This window comes from Dendropsophus ebraccatus, chromosome 14, assembly GCF_027789765.1.
Source record: "Dendropsophus ebraccatus isolate aDenEbr1 chromosome 14, aDenEbr1.pat, whole genome shotgun sequence".
NCBI lineage: Eukaryota > Metazoa > Chordata > Amphibia > Anura > Hylidae > Dendropsophus > Dendropsophus ebraccatus.
The window spans coordinates 36,093,363-36,116,411 of NC_091467.1; the positions used below are offsets into that span (position 1 = coordinate 36,093,363).

General features: G+C 43.0%; 1 protein-coding gene across 1 annotated transcript in view; it reads left to right on the forward strand.

Annotated features, from left to right (window-relative positions):
* The window catches only part of LOC138771631 (adenosine deaminase), a 39,832-nt gene that overhangs the window by 15,221 nt on the left and 1,562 nt on the right, over positions 1–23,049 (forward strand). The window contains exons 4-10 of the mRNA XM_069951471.1: positions 2,668–2,811; positions 3,833–3,948; positions 10,096–10,220; positions 16,899–16,970; positions 17,264–17,365; positions 19,582–19,649; positions 22,751–22,880. Coding sequence (XP_069807572.1) covers positions 2,668–2,811; positions 3,833–3,948; positions 10,096–10,220; positions 16,899–16,970; positions 17,264–17,365; positions 19,582–19,649; positions 22,751–22,880 — 757 coding nt within the window. The remainder of the gene's footprint in view (positions 1–2,667; positions 2,812–3,832; positions 3,949–10,095; positions 10,221–16,898; positions 16,971–17,263; positions 17,366–19,581; positions 19,650–22,750; positions 22,881–23,049) is intronic.

Sequence of the window (23,049 nt, forward strand, 5' to 3'; positions counted from 1 at the left end):
TCAGGCGATTCTTGGTCCGCTTTTCTGTATATTGTAGGGTTATTTATACAGAAGTAAACATAGGCGATGTTAATAAGGTCTGGGCCGGGACAATGCTTTAGCTCTAGGCTTGGTATACATAGCAGCTGCTGCACTTTATGATGTGTAGTACATGGTCTGCATTGTCCTCTATGGCTGTATCAATTTGAATCATATTTGGATCACAAAGTAATGTTAAAGCACTGGCCGTCGATGTTTGGTGGGCGTCCGACCTTCTAGACCAAAGATGTCAAACTGTTGCCCTTCAGCAGTTGCAAAACTACCCTATCATGCCGGACAGCCAAAGCTTTATCATCACCCCATTAAGGGTTCTTTTATAAAGATTTCTCAGGCACCGGTAGCTGCAAACTGGCGAAAGCTGTGTGATCTGGCTTTTCCGCCCTGCTATTTCCGGCCACCAGCTGTATCTCCATCCCTCCCCGCCTCTTTTGACTGTCAATCATGCTGAAGGAGGCAGCAGCCTCAAGATGCAGCAGTGGACAGTTGGGCAGCGGGATGCCAGATCACACAGCAGCACAGATTGTATGTATACACTGCTTGTCTGATTTGGAAACTGATAGCACTGATATATGCATATACATGCTATCAGTTTCTATTTGCTATTTGCCGCACATTTCCTGTTTACACAGGAAGATATGTGGCTGATAACAAGAAATTTCAAAGCTAGCTCAAAAGATACAATCAGCCGAGGATCGGGTGAATTTTCAGTCCTTGGCTAAACGCTGTCACTTTTACACAGTTTAAAGAGAGCATTTTCAGGAACGCTCCTGGCCGATGTTCAGCCCGTGTAAAAGGCCCTTTAGTGTTGCGTCTCCTTCATTGTTTACAGATGCACAATAGCTCCTCCATTCAGTTGACTACACCTCACACTGCCGTTTATTCCATTCACATGAATTCTGATTCTGAGAATATCCGCCCATGATGATAACTGTCGGAGATTCACATTAACCCAATGTATACAGGATTTAGCCAGTAACTTTACACCACGTGCTGGTTATCAGTGAAGGCCGAGCATCTGCCATGTGATGTAGTAATGTAGTGTTTCCCTTGAGGATGTGAAACCTCCAAGATTATTAAGTGCAAACAAGGCCATAGTACAATCTGATCTGTGCAGACCTGTCTGTAAGCCATATTAGGAGTATTTTCTGATGTCTACATGTGCAGTATTTCCCTTGGCTGAGCTCAATCCGTGTGGGGCTAATAATCTTCTTTTATCACTGTTTAGTTTATAATTGTCGCAATCATTTTGATGGATATCCACACTCAGAACAAGCAGAGTTGCAGTATAAGGGTATGTGCACACGGAGCAATTCTCCATAAAAAGCGGGCGGAATCCGCGTGGAATTCCGCCCGTGTAAATGCAACATTGCTCTTTCCATAGAGAACAATGGGATTTCCGACTGCCCGTGCACACAGAGTAAATTTCCGTCCGGAATTCCGCGCGGATTCCGCCGAGAATCCGCATTCCGCCCGAAGAATGTACATGTCAATTCTTTGGGCGGATTCCGCTAGAGGAATCTTATAGAAGTCAATGGGGTTTGAATTCTGCTGGTAATTCCGCTTGCATTCCGCTTGATTTCCGCGCGGATTCCGCTCGAATTCCGCTCAAATTCCGCTCGAATTCCGCCAGAGCAGAATAGGCGAGGAATTTCAATCAGAAATTTTTCAGCTACAATTCCTCGAGAATTGCTCAGTGTGCAAGGGCCCTAAAGCATGGTGGTAGGAAAGAGCAACAGCCTGAGCCACTGATTAGGCGGTGGGTGGATGTTAAGGCCCCCATACACACTGATTGCTGAGGACACTGATTGCAGCAGGACCAGCAAACTATATAATGTGTACTGGGGTCTCCTGACTCACCCCTACAGACAATAATAGGGAGGGAAGGATCATACAAGTTTAAATACAAGCACCCTATCATTTTGTTCTCTAAGGGATAAGCCACCACCAGAGGAGTCTGGCAGCGTTTACACCAAGTCTTAATATAAAACACGTAAACACTCGCTGAACCATGGCTAGCCTTCGAATACCAATTTCCCCGTCAACTAGGTTTAGAGGTTGGCTAAGGACAAATATATTCTTTATATATGGTTGGGAGGTTATATTAAATATAAAAAAAAATAAGTCCTACTGACCTACCTTGATTCCCTGATACCAACCATTTTGGACCCTTGTACCTCTCACCACTTCTTTCTGGGTTCAAGTTGAGTCAGCTCAGCAGGAACTTCTCGCTCAGCCAATCATTAACTGAGGTGGGACACTACTGTGATCAGTGATTGCCAGAGAATACAGACCCTGCTGAGATGACTAGGACGATGCGGTAAATAACAGGGACTGTGTGTGTGTGTGTGTGTGTGTGTGTGTGTGTGTGTGTGTGTGTGTGTGTGTGTGTGGGGGGGGGGTGCTGTTGGTATGGCAGCTGCGAAGGGTCAGGGAAAGTGACTATCCCTTATTCTTAATGTGAAGTCCTTTTAAGTAAGTAACCTGCTGTTCTGCACTTTCTACTTAAGGTGTTGTCTGAAATTAGGAAAATGGTTTCATTTCATGGACTTTCTAATCCCATATAATCCCTTTTTAAAAACTTTTTACCATGCTTCGTATGATAATTGATTGGTTTGTTTTTTCATTTAGAGGTGACAGAGAAGCCATTAAGAGGGTCGCTTATGAGTTTGTAGAAATGAAAGCCAAGGAAGGGGTAGCGTATGTGGAGGTCAGATACAGCCCTCACTTTTTGGCCAACTCCAAAGTGGACCCAATCCCATGGGAACAGGAAGAGTAAGTAATGTGGTTTATGTATGTAGACCCATCCTATAGTGTGTGGGCTAATGTTATGTTACTAGATGACAATATACATTTCTCACATCAACCCATAGGCCCATAGATTCATCTTATATTGGAATCTATTGGGATCCAGTTCATTATCTATATTAATCAGGTTATATATTATAAACTGGGGAAGTATATGTATGCTCTTTGCACTTGTTGCTTTGTTTGGATTTGCGCCCAGGATCTCTGAAGAAAACAAGCAAAGCAACGCTGTAAACCTCTGAGCCTTGGCTGTGCTCATACACACAGATATTAGTACTTAGGGTACTATTAGACGGGCCGATAGGGGTCCGATAATAAATGTAAAGGAGCGTCGATCAGCTAGATCGTCGCTCGTTTACAGGGCCTATTACACGGCCCGATAATCGTTTAACAAGGGCTGCAGGGACATCGTTACTGATGTCCTTGCAGCCCTTACTAAACTGGTATACATTACCTATGCCGGATCCAGGGCTCCTCCTGCTTCTCTTCTCCCCGGGTCCTGCAGTTTCAGAGCGGTCTGTCTTAGCTGACAGGCCACTCAGCCAATCTATGGCCGCGGTGGTCCCGGCCTCCCTGCTGATCGTTGTGTTTATTACACAGCACGATAATCGGCGGGATAGGGCCGATTTGGCCTATTATCGTTCCGTGTAATAGTACCCTTAAATCAGTCGGCTAAGGGTCTTCCAAAAGAGATTGACAGAAAGCTAAAACCATTACAACTAAGCCCACTGGGGCTCCAGTAAAGACATTTGCATTGCACGTACGACATCACTGACTTTTGTTGTAAAGGTGGCATCATCTTATTAGATGATTCTCGCCCTGTATATGCATACAATGTACAGGTAACACAGGCCGATCCATTAAAAAACGTAATTAATAGAAATAAATTAAAGACTTAGGCCAAACTGGTATAGAGCAGGGTGCTGGTTGTCTGGGCAAGGCATCATGATGCCCTTTTGTTATCATTGTCCCGCTCTTATCTCCACAGGGGGGACATCACTCCGGATGATGTGGTTGACCTTGTTAACCAAGGATTACGGGAAGGAGAAAAAGCCTTCAACATCAAAGCCAGGTCTATTCTATGCTGCATGCGGCACATGCCAAGTAATGTATTCCAGCCCCCGCTGCTCTGTTTTATCTTCTATCCTGGTATAGATTGTATTGTACATATAAGAGAAATTCATTGTATGCCAAAATAAGAGAGGAGAGACTTTAGTTTTAAAAGTGCTCTTGTTTATAGTTTTTTTTTCAGATGTGAAATCACATACTATAAATTTCAACTTTTCAGTGGTGACACCTTTATCTAGGAGTCTATGAACAAAAGAACATACATAAAACAGATAAGTACATGTGATACAGATGATATATACACGGTAGAGTAGAATAATAGCAAGGCTATATGGTTATACATGAATATATCATAAAGATGAGCCTCAAGAGTTAATGTAGAGAATCTATCTTGCATGTAGACGGAAACATGTTTAAATCAACATATATAAACATCATTGGGAGACAAAGATCTAGTTCTAATGATGATCTAGCAGAGACATGGCAGATGGTATACCATACAGTATATGGCCGCTATAAATAAAAATATCCAGGTATTTGTATCTTTAGGAGTAAGGTCACATGTAGTCCAACTTATGACATGATTCATCAAGAGTAGCAGGAGATGGTGTCAGTTAGAGGCCATAGGGGCTGTTATAGGAAAATGTTAGGTAGGGTCAGCGAGGAACCTGCGTTGTAGACCATAATAGACAATGTAAATCCAAGGCGATATTGTGGGGTAGCAGTTGGCTGGGCTGCTGGAATGAAAACAAGTAAGGATTGGGTCCAATTGAGTACCATGGTCTGCAGTTAGGGGAATAATATAATTACATGTCTAACGACAGTCAGCTGGAGTGGAGATTGAGAGCATGTAGGCACACAGTAGATGAAGCTGAAAGGTAAAATTAAGTAGGGTAAGAGATGGGGTGATAAGCGGAATGGATGGGAAGCCTAGAGGTAGCAGGATCGGGTAGTTACCAGTCGAAGCGACATTCAGGGCATATGTGTTCAGCGATGCTGGGTCACAAGTTGATGATGTAGCCTCCGGACTGTCAGGACACTTTAAATGGGTTATCCAGCCCTTCAAAAACATGGCCATTTTCTTCCAGAGAGGGCACCACTCTTGTCTCCAATTTGGATGTAGGTTTCGTAACTCAGTTCCATTGAAGTGAATGTAGCTTAATTGCAAACCATACCTGAACTGGAGACAAAAGATCTGTGTTGTCTCTGGAAGAAAGTGGACCATTTCTTGTAGCGCTGGATAACACCTTTAAAGGGGTTATCCAGCACTACAAAAACGTGGCCACTTTCTTCCAGAGACTGCACCGCAATTGTCTCCAGCTTGGGCGGGGTTTTGCTGCTCAGTTCCATTGAAGTGAATGGAGCTCAAGGTGTAGTGCGGCACTCAGCAATTATTCACAGAATAACACACATTACAAAGTTTGTAATGTATGTTATGTCTGTGAATTGCCCCCTTCCCGTGTCCCCCCACCCCCGCACGTCTTCCGGGTCCACATGCGGGGGTGGGGGGGACACGGGAAGGGGGCGATTCACAGACATAACATACATTACAAAGTTGTATAACTTAGTAATGTGTGTTATTCTGTGAATAATTGCTGAGCGCCGCACTACCCCTTTAATTGCAAACCACACCTGAAATGGAGACAAGAGTCGTGCTGTCTCTGAAGAAAGTGGCCATGTTTTTGTAGCACTGGATAACCCCTTTAAATAGGGGCTGACCATGCACACTGGTGTTTGATGCTACAGAGGGCGGAACGTAGCTTCGCCATAGGGTGGGGAGAAGGTGGGAGGACTGGGAGATGCGATTGCTGGGAGTAACTGGGATATGGTCTATGGATATGAAAAGGGATTAAATAGAGTGGCAATGATAGTGGGATGGGTAAAGGTGAGATAGTGGCTAAGTATGGGTAGATATATGTTAGTATAGATAGGTTGAGTGGGGGAGGAATGGAGCTGTGTGAGAGGAGGAGTGGGTATATAGCAGCATCAGAATTTGTTTATGGTACCAATACTACCTGTCGGCCTCTGGTTCAGGGGTGTCATGGTCAAACCTTAGAAAGAGTGGAAATACACAATACTAAATCACTTATAAATCATAATGCAATTGTGATATAACATTAGGAGTATGTTAATTCATATTCTCTATGCAGTCCATTAGGTTCCAAGGTGCCAAGGGTGTGGATCCAGGAGGCTTCCTGTCTCTGGATCCTATTGCCTCCACGGCGTGCCGAGGGGATCTGTTCGGACACTTGATAGTGTAACTGTGAAATGTTATGTTTGGCAGATATGAAATGTGCCAGGATGGGTAGGAGAGTTTTGAGGTACATGATCTTAGATTTATGCTAATGCAATCCCTAATATGTGTTATTTCACCCACATATCCGAGGCTACCGGGGCCTTTGATAAAGTAGACCTAATATGCAGTTATATGCAAGAGCACTTCCACTCGAAAACTACAGTCTCTACTCTCTTATTTTGGCATACAGTGGATCTCTCTTATATGAAGAAGTCCTGTTTCCACTTAGCTATTTCCAAGTGCTATTCTTTCCACTATATTATAGATTGTATTGTAGATGTCAGCAAATGTACAGAACCCTGTATTGGGTACATGTTGTGTAGAGGATCACCTGTCTGGGACTATGTGCATTTGCTATTTCAGTTTGATAAGACAATGTTGAAAGGGTGTGTAGACATTTCCAAATACTTCAATTGCTCCAATGCATCACAAATTATACAACCGGTAACTTTGTTTATATTGTTGTTGCTTAAACATAGACTTTCTACAGTTTTATGTATGCAGCTCCTACGCAGACCTATGTGTCCCCATAGTCACAGACTAGAACCCTGAGGTATAAGAGTAACATACAGTGTGACCTCTCGATTAGAGTACACAGGGATTGTTTCTATACTGCAACCATCAGAGCTGTATACATAAGGATACCAATAACATATAGATGACTAAGAATATTCTGATTATAAATAATGAATAAAAAAGACAGCTGATCAAAATCCCCCAATCACAGGTGATCTGCCTGGTAACTATGGCGACATTTACCTCTAGTCTTGAAGCCTATAGTCTCCCAGGCTACGCATTCTGCATTTAGTAGTCTCTATATAAGGAGATTTGTCTGGATACGTCCTGCTATTCTGGTTCCATATCATCTAGAGTGCTAATGCTTAAAGGTGCAGCAACCACCAACAATAAAGGGCATGTCATCCTATATCCTGTATACATATGATGTGAATATAATTTTTTTATACCTCCCCTTCCCAACACATAGTAAATGAGTTATAAATAAAGGTAAAGCCAAGTGCATAGGCACTATGTATAGATCCCAGCCTGTACACATCCTAAAGGACTGCTGTATGGTGCCACCATGAGATAGTATAATCCCACCTGAAGGCAATATTTGTAGGGAAAACACCTTCTTCATATACAACTTAAGGGAACGTGCCACAATGTAAGTCCCTAGTTCAACATCTGCCTTTAGTGCCTAAAGGGATGTATAAGCACAAAAACTACAACGACTTCCTGGGAAAATATATAGGAGATCTTATAGGAGATCAGGACACTGACACTGCACACCGGCAAAAACTAAAATATCCATAGAAAGTCGCAGAGTTTTTTTTAAAGATTAATTTGATCATTATTAGAGATGAGCACAACTCCAGCGTGCTCAAGTCTGATCATTTGGCCTTTCAATACCACTGGCTGAAGAAGTGGGATGCGGCCCTAGGGAGTCCTGGAAAACATGAATACAACAATAGGCCATAGGCTGCATTTATGTTTTCCCAGACTCCCTAGGGGTGCATCTAACTTCTTCAGTCACTGGTTGCAAATGCTGAACCAGATGAATTATGCATTGGCAAACCCTTGGATACCTGCCCCCTAAACCACAGCACACTAGAAGGGACCTAGATCAGGTGTGCTGCACCATAGTCACTTGGAAAGTAACAAGAACGTACTGAACCTTCCAAAACAATGCCCTTATTCTACCAGATCACCAATCTGGGCCTACCACCAAAACAACCAAAAATCAAACTACTTCCTCTAATCTTCCTTTTGTGTCCAAACCCAGGTTTTATTAATATCATACTATCAGCTTACTATATGACGTCTTTATTCGCCAAGTCTTTGTCAAGTATGCCTGGTGTCATGTCGAAAGATATTTTTAATGACAGGTACTCTTTAAGCTACCCTAATGACCTAGCCCTAACCACTGAGCCTACTTGCTGCCCACATAGCACTACCACTCAGTTGTAATAGCAAGCCTGAACTTTATAGCCCTCTCATAGGTTATTTCAGATAAAGCTTCACACCACATCAATGTTATATTTATTTTATTTTGAATTCTATATTTTTTTACTGAAGACTGAAGGGTACAATAGCATTACATACTGAAAAATCTAGCCTTGTACAAATATGAGGTAAGTTGCTATAATAGCAGCTAAGTAAACAGGTTCAACAGACTACAATGAAAACAAGGCACTTGTGGTAGAAAAATGTATGTTATTACCGTGTCAGATTTCTAGATAATCCTGGCTACGTATTAGGTATATTGCAAATGGAAACAGTCAGGTTGTCAGGATTGGAAGCCAAGTAGCTGATGATTCTTGAAGGAAATAGCATTATTTTACTTGCACAGTACATGTGACAGATGGAACCCAAGGAAGAGGTTAATTGAGACTGTAACATAGGGAGTATAATGGTTGGATAGAGAATTAAGGGAAGGGGGCCTTGGCATTTTTATTGTTTGTTTAAACCCATTCTGTCTGATCGTTCTGCTGTCAGGGGGATAGTTGGGAGACTCCCGTGCAGATTGGAGATTTGGCCACTGAAGTCGGTACATTCAGTCAATGTTTTAGGGCACCAATTATTGGTTATATAATGAACCGGTTAGAGCTTGGTCATGAACCACATACCATCACATTGCCTGGGCACATTCTCATTCAATGTGTGCTGCCCATGATTGTTCAGTACAAAATTACAATACGGCGTGTTGAAAAGTTGTATTTTTATTATACAATGATTAAGCTTTATATACTGACACATTGATATGTCTTTCAATGACTTTAAACCTCAGTGGGATGTTCTGAGAATAGTATAAGATAAAACAGATAGGAACTTGTAGGTGACAGGTAGAGAGCCTGTCTAGTCCATTGTTTGTAATTCGAATCCTGGGGCTGACAATGCACTGACTGACCCGCTCCACCTTGCAGTGTAGAATACAAGGTAAACAACAAGTGCCTAGGTGTCCTTTGTGGGTGATGCTCCATGTCAGCAGCCCTAAAAAACAACAACACTGAGTCATTAGTGCTGTCAAGCGTGACAGTCAACAGGTTTAACTAGCAGTGGGAATTAGTTCTTATGTTATAGTGGAGAATTGAGATCTTAAAGGGGTATTGTTATTTCATGTCATGTGAAGACAGTTTACTGTATATGCACAGCGGTACCTTGGCAACCTGTGCAGGAAAATGCAGCAGTTTTTTTTACAAATGAGAGGGGTTTGCTGCAGTTACCTTTACAGCCAGTTGTCCATCGTGGCATTCTAGTGGTTATCAGAGCCAATTCCCACTTTTATTGTTGGCCTATCCACACACATTCACATTAGTGGGGATTTAGCTGCAGTAACTCAGCACAGCCACTACACAATGTATGGAGCTGTTTGTTCCTAGCTCTGTTCTCTGTATATATGGGCATTATAGCTCTACCAAAAAGTTGATCGTTGGAGGTGTCAGGTGTCGGATTCCCTATATAATGGAACCTTTTGACAATTCTGTCTGTTGACCACCGCCGCATGTTATCACTGCAGCATATATGCCACCTACTATACTCTTACTCTGGAGCACAGTGGCCATACCACCCCAATCCCACATGACGGCCACCATGTTGGCATGTAGCTACAATCTTCTTCCGGCTGTCTATAGCCCCACACAGATGGCCATGATAACATCCTTACATGACGCCAGCCTGTATGCAAGAGCTTGGGTAGGAGAGGTAAGTAGGGGAAGCCCACTAGGTCTTTGATGTAGACATACCCTGTGTGCCCTTCATATAATGCAGCCCCGAGGTGACTCTAGGATGTGATACCTGTTATGTTTAGTCTTAGTAGTAGAGGGTGATGTGTGTTATATTGTTTCCTATACCTATACACTGAATATTTCCTTCTGATCTCCTTACAGACTGGTCCTTAGAGGTAGTGGAGCTATGTAAGAAGTATCAGAATGACACCGTAGTAGCCATTGATCTGGCTGGTGATGAATCTTTGAACCTTGAGGCGGCTCCAGGGCACCGGATGGCATATGAGGTGAGCAGTGCGCAATAGGGTGGATGTTACTATGTGCAATATCCTGAACACATAGCTGTATACAATAGGGTGATACTATGATTTCTTCTATGGTATACAAAAGAACAGAGGATTGGTGTCATTGGACATTAAAAGAACCCCAGAATGAGCTTCTGTGTAATTTTGTATTACTCCCCTCCTCCCCTCACTATAATCTTCCATCAGCATTGTCTGTAACCTGTCAGCAGGTTTTATCAGGGAATTGATAGTGGGAGAGTAGTCTGATAAGTGGAGGAATACGTATTTATTACTGCTACAGCATATATTACAATGTTTCTTATCTCCTATTGATTTTGGTAGAAAATTTAAATGTGTCTTATTGCCTTTTACTGTGTGCTGATGGGACCTGGACAGAATCAAATACTTGTGAATGTCCCAACAATCATATAGTCCTGCTGTGTCCTTAAGATCTATATCCCACCATGGTCATTATATGAGAACTGGTTTTGCAGCTCCTTACATTGGCAATGACCTCCTGACCATAATGATTCTTAGAGGTTCCCTAACATGGCATTTCCGATGGTCAGGCAGTAGACTATGAATGAAATGTTTGGGTGGGTATCTGTCCCATCAGAGGTAGGTAGGCCAATTTAATAGTTGTTTTTTTTTACAGGGATGTCTGTATAAAGGTGAAATAGATCGTTATTAGCTATTGTTCAGTCAGCTCTGATGGTAAGGATGTCATCAATGTAGCGGAACCAAGCTAAGGGTTTAAACCAAGCAGGAACAGAACAAGTCATTTTCCAATTTAACCATGAAAAGGTTGACTTTTTGCAGCACCATTTTACTGTCCACAGCAGTTTCAGATAGATATGGATATTTTTATGCTGAAAGGCAGATAATTATGTGTAAGGATAGACATAGTGAATTGTAGCAAAGACTCAGAAGGGAATACTGTAGTAGTAGGAGACCACTGCTCCATTGACTTTTGCAGTGCCCTCTGCATTTGGGGCTTCACCTCTGTGGTTTGTAGGCATTTCCATACCTCTGTACATTGAGTTCTTTACTATGGCCATATTGTGTTTGTGTATATAGTCAGTGCATGGTATAGGAACAGTAGAGCTCTGTTCTATCACAGACCTGCACTTTGTTCCTTGCTTCAGACCTTGAGCGGTTTCATATTCATAGCCGAGTTGTTTGCAGAAGGAATACTTTGTGATAGGAAGATCCTAGATGACTTGTCAGGACTGGTGTATATATGAAGGGGAGTATACGCCCCTAACACACATCCTCCAGTGATGAATATCTTATAGTTTTACATGACATCCAGATGGCTAGTTTAGGCGTTCTTCGTGATCAGACTGCAGGCAAGGTCTCAATTTGGCTAACTGAAGAAATGTTAAGGTGGCCACATATCAGATGAATGGGCGTTTATAAAATACATGGCCATGTAGAACCCTCCACAATAGTATCTGCTATTTCCAGTGGCCCCCTGCTCTGGTTTATAGTTTTAGGGTCCAAGGGATCTGCTAGGAAGGTGTGGTCGTGATGTGACAACGTCATTAAGGTGTTATTCCTGAGGTGTGGATAGGACTTTATACCACTTCAGGTGTAGTCGGCATCCACCCTTCTAGTGCTGGATCCTCCCTTGTATATAGGAATGCAATAAGGTTACTGTAACATCTCCACCTAGCAGGAACATTACAGTACAGTGAGCCATGAATATAGGCGTGATCGGAAGGAATATGACACTATGGATTAGTAAAGTATACTGTACTCGCAAAAGTACAGTCTATTGGAACGCAGAAAATACATACTGAGAAATCTAGGTTGTTACAGGCAATGTGAGGGTGTCATGTAACTTCTTGGGTAACATCTTTTTACCAAACCTCTGCTAGCTGTTATAGAATAGAAAAAACGCTTCTCTCTCCATGTCACTTCTGGCTATTCCTGCTCACACAGCTGACAGTATGTATCATAGGTGCAGAGGCTGCACTATACTGCATACAGTTTATTTCTGGGGTCCTGGAAGCTAAAGCTTTTCCAGTGGATGGAGCTTTTCACATTATGTACTGTGAGTCTAGCAGAATCTAGAACAGCTGCCGGCCTTCCACGCAGATCATAACCAACGTGACGGGTGGGATCCTCCCATAGTGGAGGCGGTTGTTATCCATTCTGGAGAAAATCCCGGGGCAGCCTGATAACATTGCTATCCAGCTGTTAGAAAACTATAACACCCAGCATGTCCTGACAAGACAGAGCTGAGATCTGTGGGGCTGGTGCTGGCATCTCCCTCAGTGCAGCCTCTATGGACATGTCTGCCCACAGTATACAATACTGCAGCTCTTTACAGAGAATGAACCTCTTCTATGGGCATATCTGCCCACAGTATACAATACTGCAGCTCTTTACAGAGAATGAACCTCTATGGACATATCTGCCCACAGTATACAATACTGCAGCTCTTTAAAGAGAATGAACCTCTTCTATGGACATATCTGCCCACAGTATACAATACTGCAGCTCTTTACAGAGAATGAACCTCTTCTATGGGCATATCTGCCCACAGTATACAATACTGCAGCTCTTTACAGAGAATGAACCTCTTCTATGGACATATCTGCCCACAGTATACAATACTGATCCAATACTGATACCACAACTTATACTCTCACTAAATATTACCAAAAGTCACAGGGTGGAGTATATCAAAATACAGTTTAAAAATTAACTTTTAATAATTTAGAGTTAAAATTTATATCCAAAAATACCAGACAAACATGAAAATAGGTAACCTAGGAAAGTAAATTTCTTACCACTCAACGGTGACTGCTGAGTTGAAGTGTAATGGAGTGGTTGTGGACCATTCAAATCACCGAATTTTTCTTTAATCTCGAATGGATTCCACGCTAGGCGGCTGAGGTCTTCTAGTATATAATAAAAGATAGAAGACAAAACAGGGTGCACACTACTTGGGAGATAGGACAGCCGGTCCCCGACACTATCCTATTACACCCTAAGTGTTCTGTCCCTCCAGACAGAGCTCCCGCCCTAATAAGGGCGACTCCGCCACTCTCACTCCTAGGGTCCCTAGTTAAACCCTAATAATCGCTTGTGGCTGTGTCCCAATGCATTTCATCTCCCGTTGGGGGAATCATCAGGGGATCAGATAAAAATTTCAGTGCCACTTGAACAGAATTTATGAAAGGGTAGAAGCTGCACGTATGGTGCCTGCTACGCGTATGGCGTCCCCCTACTAGTAAGCAAAACATGCTGGCTTAAATATACAAAACTCCGCCCATAGATGGTTGCGGATACACACCTGATGCAAATCTGTCTCCAAATACACATAGCGTTCAATGTCGCTTTTTCACGCTTCCGTATACCGAACCCATCACTTCACTGTCATGTGATACATACTATTTCCGGGTCAAGGTACTAGGTGTAGTCAGTGTCACAGTCAGCGTCACAGTCACGTGGACAGTAGCGTCATAGTCAGCGCCACAGTCACGTGGACAGTAGCGTCATAGTCATGTGCTCGTCATGTGATTAAACACAAGACGTAACAGTCACATGTCTATGAGTCATTCCCTATCCGTCACAGTTGACTCGTATAGGATTGAAACGCATAGTGACGTCACTTGGAACGCAAGATGATACTGGCCATATGCTGTATTTACTTTATACTTTGTAGCGATTCAGTAAGTCGCAGCATAGGTCGGGGTGTGTGATGTTTAAACAATATCAGTAAATATCAGAGTACATAGTTTATTGGATATTATGCTCACCCCAATTAGTAAAAACCAGTGTAAACACTAGGGGGTTAGTAATCAATTAGTTCCTACCCCAGTGTACAATTACAGTACCTATCAGAAACCTTCAATAATTGCTAAATTTCTACCGCAATGTACAGTTACAATGCCAGTGGAAAACCTTAAACTCTGATCAATCATCACAACAACCCAAATCTGATCATAACAAAACTATCAGATACCAAGTGTACCTATATAAAATAGAAAAGAGAGAATCAGAACAAATAAACACCTAGAATGCGACACTATAGACTAACAGGTAGACAGACGTGTGTATTTTAAACAATAATAATACGTGGTAAGTCATGGTTGGTTAGGTCAACATATATGTAGATGTCTAGACATAGCAAAACATAAGAACAGTATTTTCTCACTACTCTTGAGTATTTATAAAAAACAGGCATAACTAATCTGTTCGTTAAGACCTAGCGGGGTGATGGTTTTCAATTTAAATGTATACAATACTGCAGCTCTTTACAGAGAATGAGCCTCTATGGACATATCTGCCCACAGTATACAATACTGCAGCTCTTTACAGAGAATGAACCTCTTCTATGGACATATCTGCCCACAGTATACAATACTGCAGCTCTTTACAGAGAATGAACCTCTTCTATGGACATATCTGCCCACAGTATACAATACTGCAGCTCTTTACAGAGAATGAACCTCTTCTATGGACATATCTGCCCACAGTATACAATACTGCAGCTTTTTACAGAGAATGAGCCTCTATGGACATATCTGCCCACAGTATACAATACTGCAGCTCTTTACAGAGAATGAACCTCTTCTATGGACATATCTGCCCACAGTATACAATACTGCAGTTCTTTACAGAGAATGAGCTAACGCTGGTTCTTTAGATCATCAGCTCTAAGGCTACGTTCACACAGAGCAAAAGGGGCGGATTACGCGAGGAAATATTTCCGCCTGAAATCAACTGACGCTGAATTCCGAGCAGAATATAAGCAGAATGCAAGCAGAATCCCTGCGTATTCAGCTAGGAAAGTGTTCAGCTCGTAATCAGCTCTTGACAAATTCAGCGCGGAATACTCAAGGAATCCGCGCTGAATCCGCATGCATTCAGCGCTGAAATTCAGCGAGTATTTGGCGAGTAAACTAGACTATACCAGAATATATACTAGAATCCTCCTCTCCCCCTTTTTTCCCCATTTCCGCGCTGATTCAGCGAGTAATTTCCGCTTGTATTACGCTTGTATTCCGCGCTGAATACGCTCGTATTCCGCGCTGAAACAGAAAATTAGAGCCCCATTGGTTTGTATAGGCTTCCGCTAGCGGAAGAATGAACATGTTCATTCTTCTGGCGGAAAGCGGATTAGTTCAGTGCGGAAATTCCACTGTGTGAACTGCAGAGCAGAATTTCCATTTAACACAATGGAAATTAGCTCTGCACCTGCTAGCGGAAGCCTATACAAATCAATGGGGCTCTGATTCTCTGTTTCAGCGCGGAATACGCGCATATTCAGCGAGGAATACAAGCGTAATACAAGCGGAAATTACTCGCTGAATCAGCGCGGAAATGGGGAAAAGGGGGGGGGGGAGGAGGATTCTAGTATATGTTCTGGTATAGTCTAGTTTACTCACCAAATACTCGCTGAATTTCAGCGCTGAATGCATGCGGATTCAGCGCGGATTCCTAGAGTATTCCGCGCTGAATTTGTCAAGAGCTGATTACGAGCTGAACACTTTCCTAGCAGAATACACAGGGATTCTGCTTACATTCTGCTTATATTCTGCTCAGAATTCAGCGTCAGTTGATTTCAGGCGGAAATATTTCCTTGCGTAATCCGCTCCTTTTGCTCTGTGTGAACGTAGCCTTATGGTCAGGGCTCTTTGGATCTGCTTTTTCCATTTACTCTGCAGTATTTTTCACTGCAAAGTGGGCCATTCCATCCAGCATCTGTATAGACATCTACCAAAGCAGTAGTGCCACCTAGTGATACATTCTATGCATTACAGTGTGTATCTCGTCTCTTATGGGAGCCTAACCCTTTTATCCAGACCTGGTTACAAGTGACAGATTTTTAGTTTCACCATTTATTATGCACTGTATATACTCCCCATTTATATACAATGGGAAGAACAAGCTGTAAGGTAATACAAATCAAGGAAGTATGCAGAAGTGCAGAAGTGTGTGTATATATATATATATATATATATATATATATATATATATATATATATATATATATACATACAGATCTGCCACTCACATCCATGGGCTGTATCTGGTATGGTGCTGAGCTGCAGTACCAGGTACAACCATAGACAAGAGTGGCACTGTTTCTGAAAAAAAGCAGACCCTACTTAATCTTCCTGCTGAAGTCAGTACTAGACTGAGGTGTTAACATTGTGCCATAGTGCCAGCCTTCATTCAGTCACGAGGTCACTGTCTCAGGATTGGAAGCCATATCTGCTGACACAGGGATATACGACTCTGCTTTAAACTTGTTTTATGGAACGGCTGTAAATTCTCAGTTCTCAATTCTCAGATGATAGGTTCGGGTATTTTACATACATGGGGTGGGGACGTAGTGGAGACAATGATATAACAACTGAATTTATAATGAACTGTAAATAGCTCAGAGGTCATTGGCGGACACTACACTGTAATACAAGTTCAGTGCAGCTATTTATATTGGTCCCTATGCAGAATCAGTAACAGGCCCACCTACTATGTGATTTTATAATCTTGGTTGTCATATGTGGGAGAAGAGTTCCGAGTGTGACTGATAGCTGTGCATCCCCTGACATAAGCCCCTCGGAGACCACTGTGAATAGCTCTGGGTATCTCATATATTCCTGGGTTGGCTTATGTAATGATATGTTGGTAAATGTCTCTTTATTTTCTCTTTGGCTGCAGGAAGCTGTAAGATGTGGAATTCACAGGACGGTCCATGCTGGAGAAGTTGGGCCCCCAAGTGTCGTCAAGGAGGTAAAAAGACACAGAAGAGAACAGGAAGGTGTATGGGACATATCAGATCTCTTACACATCACACTGACACCATAGACGTGATCAGGAGGACAAGGAGGTGTACAGATCAGACCTGATCCTGTCTATGGTGTCACTGTGATGTGTAAGAGGAGGACAGGAAGGTGTATGATATCAAACCTGATCAAGTCTATAGTGTCACTGTGATGTATTGTATAAGAGGAGGACGGGGAGGTAGATGGGGCATATCAGACCTGATAAAGTCTATAACGTTGCTGTGATGTATTGTATTCCAGGCTGTGGAGGTGCTTAAGGCAGAAAGGATTGGACACGGCTACCACACCATAGAAGACCCCCACCTATACAAGGAGCTGCTGAATAACAATATGCATTTTGAGGTGTGTAATATATAGGGCTGTGGAGTCTGTAAGCCGCAGCTCCGACTCCGACTCCTGAATTTGATTAGGACCGACTCCGACGACCGACTCCAACTCCTGCTTCTTCATAAATGGCCAGTCACATACCAGGGGGGTTATTTATCACACTGGCTCAGCAGCTTCTCCCTAATGTCCTACATGATCCTGGAGTGACTTCTGAGTGAATAAAGGAATACTGTATATAAAGCAGACTCTCCTGTGTGTGCAGTGGATGCAGCCAGTCTCCAGCCTCCATGTCCTGAACTACTCACAACTAGACTAGATGGAGCAGGTGGTCTTTTCCTGCTGACAGTCTTCTATGTTACCTGCCATAGTGATATACAGGGGGTCACACATAGTGATATAGAGGTCACACAGTGATATAGAAGGTCACTGTGGGGGCACGCAATAGCACGCACACAGCCTGCTGCAGCCATAGCACACACACACACAGCCTGCTGCAGCCATAGCATACACAAACCCCCACACAGCCTGCTGCAGCTATAGCACACAGCTTGCTGCATCCATAGTGCACACCACACATACATACACACGCACACACACTCTGCTTGCTGCGGCCATAGCACACATACACACAGCCTGTTGCAGCCATAGCGCACATACACACAGCTTGCTGCAGCCATAGCACACATACACACAGCCTGCTGCAGCCATAGCGCACACACACAGCCTGCTGCAGTCATAGCATACACACAAAAACAGGCTGCAGCCATAGCACACACCCTGCTGCAGTCATAGCACACACACAGCCTACTGCAGCCATAGCATACACACAAACAGCCTTCTGCAGCTATAGCACACACACACACACCCTGCTGCAGTCATAGCACACACACAGCCTGCTGCAGTCATAGCATACACACACCAACAGCCTGCTGCAGCTATAGCACACACACACACCCTGCTGCAGTCATAGCACACACACAGCCTACTGCAGCCATAGCATGCGCACACACACACACACACACACACACACACACAGAGCTGCAGCCATAGAACACTGAAGAAAAACACACAATCTTCTCCCAGAGAGAAAACACCACACTGAGAACAGAGGTTACTGCTACACTACTTATGTCTTCTCCTCCTCCTCTATATTACACCGGATATCTTCATATTACACTGCTGATCATATACAGTCATCCAGCATCCAGGAAGAGAACAGCACAGATCTCCCCCCACACATTGGACTCTTCCAGCACAGAAACAAACTGCCAAATAGTGACCGACAACTTTTCCATGACCACCCTTATGTAATAGGGCCAGTGTCCTATTAGAATGTTGCTCATAATATATATTCATGAGCAAAACTTGTAAAATTCATATCAAAATTCAATTCTACATTTTTTTAAAGATTTTTTTTAAAGCTGGAGTCTGAGTCGGTACATTTTTTTCCGACTCCAACTCCAGCCAAAACTAGCTCTGACTCCACGACTCCGACTCCACAGCCCTGGTAATGTATGTACTACAAATTGTGGGCTGCGATCATTAGTACAATAATTCTTAGTAAATAATTTTTTATTTAAAGGGAACCTGTCACCGTGGATTCGGGCACAGAGCCCGCCTGACCCCCCGGTGCAGCCCTCGGATACTTACCCTTTCCGATGAAGATATCAGCGCCTGAAGCCGTGCGCGCGCGCCGCTGAGAAGAGTCCGGCGCCCATAGAGAATGAATGGAGCGGTCATTCTCTATGGGCATCGGACTCATCTCAGTGGCTTCGGACGCTGATATCTTCGGCCCGGGACCGGCTCCAGGAGCGGGACTTGTCGGAAAGGGTAAGTATCCGGGTCCCCGGCGACAGGTTCCTTTTAAGTCCATTGCTTTAATAAAGTTATATTACTTTGTAATATAACTTTATTAAACTAAATGTATATATATTTTTTTATTTATAGATCATTTTAAGTGGCAGCAGTAAAGGCAGGCTCCTTCACGGTCATGCCAGAAACTGCAAGGCTTTCCTGATTTCCACTTTCCTGTACTGATCCAGCTTTTAACATCAGAATGTATTTTCCCTAGAAATATAATATACAGACATATCAATAGGCAATTTTAATTGACATGTATTGGTATTGCATCAGTTTATTGGGCAGTAATACTGTATAGTCACATATCTTTATATATGTGTCACTCTATAGAACCTTGGAATGTTCATTTTCCTTGTGTTTCTATGTTACAGACATGTCCATGGTCCAGTTACCTCACCGGCGCCTGTGACCCAGACTTTACCAAGCATCCTGTGATACAGTAAGTACTGAGACATCATTCTGACCATATATGACCAGAGATTTGTCACAATCACACACGATGGCTGCAATCATGGATGTTATTGACATCACATCCATTGGTCTCTAGTACTATGTGTGGACCGTGCTGTAATCAGGGCCGTATTAACAGCTGCTGCTGCCCTGGGCACTAGACCTAAAGACGCCCCATTTTCACGCACCGATTGACATCATGATTTTCTAGTTTCTGAATATCATAAGGATATCTGATTAGTGTAAGGCCGCGCTCCCACATTTACTGTATGTCACCACATGCAGCTGAAACCAGACCAATAATCAAGGTAACAGCAAATGGCTACTAGGGAAGAAATGACTGGATAACACCGCCACACCAAACTAAAAAAATAAAAACAAAAAAAAGTTGTTTCCTTCCCCCTGCTCCCTGGTGCTGCCCCCCTGCAAGGTGCTGCCCTAGGCACCAGACCATGGGTGCCTAGTGGTAAATACGGCCCTGGCTGTAATATGACAATATGAGGTAATCCAGGATCACACACCACTGCAACTTTACAGACCCTCTGAGGCAAGGGAATCAATATGTTATTAGAGAAGGACTATTGAAGTATACTACATGGTTGGGTGGGAGTTATATGACAACAGGTGAAAATACCAGCACTATCCTGTAGGGAATTCACTAACACTGCTACATACACTTTACATGGTAGTACATACTAGAGCATATAGGTGGAGCCGGGAGCGTAACTAAGATTCATGGTGCCGCATTGCAAAAAACTATACTGGGCCCCATGAATCTTGTATATGTCACTTGTGTGCCAAGGACCTGGCAGAATGAATGTGGGGGCCTCTTGTAATTAGAGGTGCAATGCTGTCTTCAGCCACAAATCAGACTGGCAGGGCAGTAAGCTAATGGCTTCTTGCTCTGTCAGCCAGAGTGCCCCAGTGTTCATCATGAATGCTCACAGTTAAAGGGGAACTCCAGGTAGAGATTTAAAAAAAATATAGCATTATAGCATATAGCATTACTTACCTATCTATTCCAGTTTTGAAACTACCAAAAATCCATTTGTTTTGGGGGGTTTTGTTCTGTTTTGTGTTTCTGCACTTCCTGGTTTATCAGTTGTACACAGTACTACAGGTTACAGAATGCAATGCTTTCCCTCAGCTGTTCATCACAGTCCTCCACTCTGCCCATTCCCCGCCCAAAGCTGTTGCAGAACATCTAGGCTGTGTTCACACATTGCAGTTTCATTTTTCAGTTTGCAGGGTTACTGAATTATTTGCAGTGATTTATGATTTCATTGTGGTCGCACCCACACAGCACGCTGTGTTCTCTACCTGTAACACCACACAGCCCGCTGTATTCTCTACCTGTAACACCACACAGCACACTGTATTCTCTACCTGTAACACCACACAGCACGCTGTATTCTCTACCTGTAACACCACACTGTATTCTCTACCTGTAACACCACACAGCACGCTGTATTCTCTACCTGTAACACCACACAGCACACTGTATTCTCTACCTGTAACACCACACAGCACTGTATTCTCTACCTGTAACACCACACCGTACACTGTATTCTCTACCTGTAACACCACACCGCACACTGTATTCTCTACCTGTAACATCACACAGCTCGCTGTATTCTCTACCTGTAACACCACACAGCACACTGTATTCTCTACCTGTAACACCACACAGAACACTGTATTCTCTACCTGTAACAATGATATTGGAATAAAGTAAAGAACTTTTTGATTTTTTTTTTTCTTTTCATTTCCACACACATATTATGATCAAGCATCTGTTATCTTTGAAGTTGAGCCCCACAATAAGGCTCTGATCCTCTCTGCCGTTTAGCATCATTTACTTGTGTTACTGCATCATTTTTGTGAATACGCTGCAGTACTGCAATGACACTCCAACATGTGTGAACACAGCCCTAATTTCACTGCACACTTCAGTGCAGCAGCTGCTTCTGGCTGGTCAGAGATGGTGAATCACTCAGGGGATTGGGGGATCCAGCCAAGCCTCCTGGGAGATCACACCCTGCCCCCTGTCTGCATCATCAGCCTGATCTCAGCAAACACACACAATGTGAGACAAAGTCATGGAAGATTTGTCTCCTAAGGGGGGATAGCAGAAGGAGCAGGAGACAATGTGGCTTTGCTCAGGGGCCATTTTTGTTTCCACTTCCTGGGTTTCTATCAGCTACCAGTGTGGCAGAACCGTACAGATACGGTAATACATTGTATAGACACATATATTTAACTTTTAATAGAAAACAAGTTTTTCTTATTCGGAGTTCCCCTTTTAAGGGCCAGGGTCCTCTGGGCCCCCTTAGTGCACGGGCCCCATAGCAGTAGTGTAATCTGCCTTTTTGGTAGTTATGCCACTGGGTGGAGCCCTCCTAGTCCAGCCTTCCTCTTAGATAGTGGATAGTAATCTAGTTAAGGTCAGTTAGTTTCTGCCAGCTTTTCAGACTTAGCACATTTAGTTAGTGAGTCTCGAGGAATAAGCAGTGTTCTGTCTTCTCTTTTAAGCCTCAGATCTTTACCCAGAAACGCATAGATATAATATCCAGACTTCGTCTTCCATTCTTAAAGGAATAACAGAAGTGACATCTAAAGCATAGAGGATAAGTTGGGCAAAGACCTCTATGAATTCCTGGTACCTGCAGGGGTCGGGGCATTATGGCTATGACATCACATTTTTCATCAACCTGCATCCCACAGTGGACCCTGCAGCACAAGTAAAATGCCAGCAAGTATCTGAATAATACAGTGTCCAAATACCACCATACTGACATAAATAATACAGCCAAACAATGCCATAATGTGCCCCCAAATGCTTTATAGAACATAAACAATAAGACAAAAATAACAGTGGTGTCAAATACTATTGCTATAGAGGGCATAAATAATACCGTCGGAGACCTGACTGTACTGTTTACTTAAGCAGAAGGCAAAGCGTAACCACAGCCAGCAATATGACACTAAAGCCAGTAGCAGAAGAAGACTGGTATCTGACACGTCGTAGAGGATCGTGTATAAAATTGTGTAATCCGAAGGCATATATAATGTCACCCTTTTTTTCCCCAGATTTATGAAAGACAAAGCAAATTACTCCGTGAACACAGACGACCCCCTGATCTTCAGATCCACTTTGGATGTGGATTATAATATTGCAACTAAACACATGGGATTTACTGAAGAAGAATTTAAGCGAGTGGTAAGTAGGGCTGAATTAAAAGAAACTTGCGTTGCCCTGTTCTGTTAGGTTGTTAACATTTTGTCCTGCTTTTACTTGGTTATCAGAGAATACTGAGTGACAACCAGAAGTAAATACACAATGGAGTTGTCACAGTGAAGTTGGTAATGGACCTTCTCTGGTTTACCAT